General features: G+C 38.3%; 1 protein-coding gene across 1 annotated transcript; it reads right to left on the bottom strand.

Annotated features, from left to right (window-relative positions):
* Positions 1–221: 221 nt before the first annotated feature.
* LOC104082164 (trafficking protein particle complex subunit 11-like) lies at positions 222–4,616 on the bottom strand (the record flags this gene model as incomplete). Its single annotated transcript, XM_009585181.1, has 5 exons — positions 222–647; positions 2,069–2,236; positions 2,612–2,745; positions 3,636–3,727; positions 4,449–4,616. Coding segments are annotated over 5 exons (607 nt in total), but the record flags the coding sequence as incomplete, so codon positions are not given.
* Positions 4,617–5,187: the final 571 nt, after the last annotated feature.

Below are 5,187 nucleotides of genomic sequence, written 5' to 3'. Positions count from 1 at the left end.
CTCGCTGTTGCTGAATTCAAATTCGATATATGGCTTACGCAGGAGAAATAGTGCCTTTTAGATTTACGGTTTTAAAGAACTAGTAAGCCGCTCAATTCCAACAGTACAATGTAACCATTTGTAGTTTGCTGCGCTACTGCACACCCAGTTCTGCCCTCAACACAAGTGGCACAGAACAACCTTCTGTAAAGTATGATCATTTTCAATGTTGTAAATCTCAGTAAGTACAAACTTTGCACTTCAACTTACTGTTAATTATGCAAATGCCTTTCAGTTTTGGTCAAATGAATTAGCATTTCTTCACTTAAATACTTGAGACATTTAATATGCCTTAATAATACTTTTTAAGAGTTTTACATTCAAAGTTAACTTCAAAAGAATGTTCCTGTTAAATAAAGCACCAGGTTTCCCCCACATGTTTATTCCTTAAAGAAAGTCTACGAAAGACTAGGTTTTTTTAAAACATTAGTTCTGCTAAGCGTTGTAATTTAAAAATAAAATTTAATTCTTCTGGTTTGATCAAAGCCATGTTTCCAAAGTGAGATTTATATATTGTGTGCAACATCCCATTTTCTTTGAGGGCAGAGGTACAGGTCTCGCAGTTATACAGCTGCAATCGAGTTATCATCTGCTTGTCGACCCTGAGGCTTTAAGAAAATAGAGAATTAAAAAAAAGGCAAAATACTAAGGCTGTTATGAAACTCACTTTGCAATACATTGTGTTGATCGATGTAGCCCAAGTACACACGTGTGGCATTAAGCCTATCCTTACTTCTAATGGTTAGCAGTAGTAGCACAAACATGGAGGACATCCAACTGAAATTTCAGTTTTGCCCAGTGAGTACTCGGTAGAGGCCTCAGCTCCTTAACTGCCCTGTTCAATGGCAAGAGCACCTCCGTACACATTTGGACAGCTCAGGACGAGGCCTGGCTGATCAGAGTTCTGAATATTACTGCAGTATAAAAACCTGATAGTTACCAATGCATAAAACAGGAATGAGATTGACAGTTTCATGGAGGAATTTTAAGTAGAAGCAGTAGAGATGGGAGAGAGCAAGGAAGAAGTTTTAAGGAAGAAAAGGCATCCTTTCAAGGTTTTTTGAGGTCCTGACAACTCCAAAGCAAAAGCAAAGAATTCTGAAGCCTGAGAGATTCCACAGGAGCGTTGAGAACACCACGCTTTTGAGGAAAAAAGCCTTTTGTACTGACTTAGAAGGACATCTTGACAACCAATCTAGAAGAGCCACTGATTGACAGCATACGTAAAAAGTAATTTCTGCCTATCTCTTTTGGCTAAAACAAAATTGAAAGAACGCCAAGCCTGTTTCCTGGAAACAGGATTACAGATGTCTGAACAAGTCCATCTCAAGTCATATATACAAACTCTTCAGGCTCCTTGCTTGCTAAGAGTCTGACTAAAAAGCGAACACAATATTCTGAAGACAGCAGCAGTGGAACGAGAAAGCATTGTTTTGGGCAACTGGATTTAAATGATTCTTAAAAAGTCAAAAGAAACCTGTGATCTACTTTTCATTACATGATTGAATTGTCTTCAGTCGTACCACTTAAGACAAAAAATTCTAGACTGAAGGATTCACTGAGAAGATGTGTTTTTAGAAGTTATTTAGGGAGGTGTGGGATGCTACAGTGTTTCTGAACCTAGTCATATGGGTTGCTCGAACACTTACTTTTTTCAGGAGTGCTACAAATTATGGTATTAAAGTATTTCATTACATTTAGCTTACTCCATTGTACTCAAAATACAGACAACTTTAAGACTCATTTTACAGAGTAAGACATGGAATAACAGGGACAGGCTAAGCACATTCAGCTAGTTCATCTAACTGTAACCAAATACTTGTTGCACTTAAACAGATTTCCTAAGGATTTTGGTTGGCAACACCAATGCATAACCCAAGACGTTTCAAAGCAAGTAATTCTGTTACAAGCTGGCCATTTTAGTCTGCTTAGAAACACTCAGCTTTGAATAGAGCTGGGGTTGTAGTCCCCAAAAACTGAACAGCCCCACAGGGAGCCTTTAAACACAAGGCAGTTCTCACAGTCTTACCTTTACAAAAATGTGCGTTGGTATGAATCGTCTGAGTAACTGATTAGTGAAGTTTGGGAATCGCAGCAAGTTAACATGAAGACATGGTAACTGCTGATATCCAGCCATCAGAGGATAGAAGTTATATAACATTTCCTGCTGTGTGCCAGGAAGGATTCTTAATCGGATCTTAAAAAAGAAAAGAAAAAAAGACACAAACATTGTGACCAAAGCAGTCCTCTGTTTACTTTCTATTTATACACTGTTTACTTTCTTAAGCTGGAAAGAATGTAACTACTTTCCTATTCTAGTTAAACTATTACTTCTATCCTGAAGCACCATGTCACCCATAAACAACATGGCAAACGGCTCCTACTCAGGCTTCCATTTCGCCCTTCTTTAAATGGAGTCTGCATCCATGCATTCTTCCAGACAGAATTTACCATACTTTCAACATCTAAAAAACAATGACTTTGTCCTCTCTGCACATCAGTGTAAGTCTAATCAATGTATCCTTCACTACCAGACAAGCCAGCAGGATCAATAGATGTGACAATTTTGTACCTGTTTAAGGCCAGAGAACATGAAGGCATCACTGGGTTCCACTGACACCTCCACATCCTGGACTAAGTTGGTCTTATTTTGCAGGTGATACCTGACAGGTAGGGATTCTCGGACTCGACCAAATGATGGCAGATCTTTGGAAAGAAAGTAAGTAATCGCAAATACAAAATACGTTTTAAAGTTCCATACATAAAAAGACTGTCGCAAAGAGCAGTGAAAAATTTGAAGAAAAAAAAAGATACAATAACTAGGTATCCAAAGCATTTCTGACAAGATTTTTCAGGAAAAAGGTTAAAGAACAGAACACAATTTCATCACAGCTTTTCAATAACACTTCAACATCTAGTTACAAAACCCCAAGCTGCTGACACTGTCCAGGGATGCTAGCCAGGAAGTCATTTTGGTTGCTGCTGGGTATTTTCAGCTTACCAAAACCTTATCAAATACTGTCAGGAAGCTCCTTCAAAATATAACAGGAAAGGATAATGGAAGAATCTCAGTACAAATGAAACTGAACTGAGGAAAGCATAGGAATTCTGTGTGTTCAGTGAGGTCTCCACTCCCCCTCTGCTCTTGTGCAGGTGAAGTGGTAGAACAGAAACAGTTCACCTGCCTGCAAGCAGCTCCAATTCTCCAGGCTGTTTCTTTCCTGGGATGCAGCCAGGGCGTGGGTGGATGGAACAATGCTTGCCATAAGCGTCTAGAGAAACCTACTGGGAAGGTAGCATCAGCAGAGGTAACTCTGGCCTCTGTGCTGCCACGTAACACAGGTCAATCCATTGACAGCTTTTAAGAGAACGCATTTGCGTAACTACCTTCCAGCTCTTCCCTTGAATTGAAGAGGGGAAAGAGGGGCAAGGCTTGAGGCAGTCTAAGCGATGATACAGTTTCTTTCACTGCTCCGTAATAACCAGCACCAGTTTTCTGTCTTTTGCGACAGTAAATGCAAGCTCTGGATGCTATAAAAACTTTGGCCTCCCTAAAAATTCTAATTGGGACATATATGTTGCCAAATTATTATTACCTGCATTAACATGGAGGGGAATGCTCTCTACAATCACATGCGGTAGAGTGACGACTGTATTAACAACAGGTACACTTTCAACAGGTGAACTTCTGCAGGAAAACATCAAACGCAGACCATGTTGAAAGTCATACAACAAAGTATCAAGCGAGTACACCAAAACAACTTATATGTGACTAACCTAAAATTACAGTAATTTCAGTGGTGGAAAGAAAAAACCCAATTCTTTATATTAGATTGTTTGAAGTGAGCAAAAAAAGTGCCATAGCATGGAGATAAAATAGCAAGAGGCAAGTAAGAACACTAAACAGCTCTAAAACTATATAAAAGCAAACTAGAAGAAAGATATACCTCAACATTTGTCTTGGAAAACTGAGTGAATATATAAACGCACAATCTAGGGTGGGAAAACAGTTAGTTTTCCCATTTAAAAAGTTAGTTTGTTTCTACTGTCACAAAACCATTCCTTTGGCTTGGCTTCTCAAGTGAAGTATTTAATGACTGGAGAAAACGGAGTGGAAGGTGACAAAACAGCTTTGTAATTGACCTAAGATCTTACAAAGAAGAAAGCTTCATGGAATGTTAAAACCATAACCACATAATATTTATCTCTTAAGTGAAATATGTATTTATTCAGAAGTCTAACAAGCTAAGCAGTAATTAGTAAGGTCCAAAATACCTAGACAGTGAAGATCCAAAACCAAAAAAAGCAAAAAAACCCCTGAACAAGCAAAAAAACCCCACCAACTCACCATCATCCCTAAAAATAAACCAACTTATTTCCTCTCCCCATCCAGGCCAAGAGATACTTACCTCTTCCAGGAAATGATATAACATCCAGTTGCCACTCCACTAGCACTAGTAACTGGCGGACATCGGAGGCAAAAGCACTCACTGGCACTCTCACCTGTCTGTAAAACAACTATCAGCAAGATTTTGTTTAAAATCAAAGCGTAATCATTACTGCAGAAGCCACCAAGTCTAAAAATCACACAGAAATGACACAAACAGAAGTGTTCAGCCAGAAAGGCCTTTGAAGTGCTTTGCAATGTATACCTACATAATATATAAATTCAATAAAGACTGTGAAATATCCCAACACATGAAAGGGTGATGTATAGAAATATATGACAGTTCACTTCCTGAATGGCATTATGAGGTCTTTCATGTACACACAGAACAAGTCATTGCAAATTTAGAGTTCATACACAAAAAAAAAGGGCAAAATAATGCCAATTCAAATTCTACACTTCTCCCACAGCAAATTCCAAGACATCAGCATAAGATGTCTCTCATGTTTTAAAATGAAAATGAACACACCCACCAAAACGGATGAGAGGTGAAGAAGAGAGGGAACGCAAGAAAAATCTACTGGCTTTGAGTTTTCACTCTTTTCTCCACTTGAATGAACTAAAAAAAAAAAAACACCAAACCAAAACAAAAAACCCCCCACCTTTTCATTTAGAGAGTGATTTAAAAAAAAAAAGTACTAAGAAAATAGATGTTTCAGTCATTTAAAATTAATCATTAAATCTTTATTAAGTCGGGGGGG

Source organism: Fulmarus glacialis, unplaced genomic scaffold, assembly GCF_000690835.1.
Source record: "Fulmarus glacialis isolate BGI_N327 unplaced genomic scaffold, ASM69083v1 scaffold30119, whole genome shotgun sequence".
Classification (NCBI taxonomy): Eukaryota; Metazoa; Chordata; class Aves; order Procellariiformes; family Procellariidae; genus Fulmarus; species Fulmarus glacialis.
This window is presented reverse-complemented; position numbering and strand designations above follow the sequence as displayed.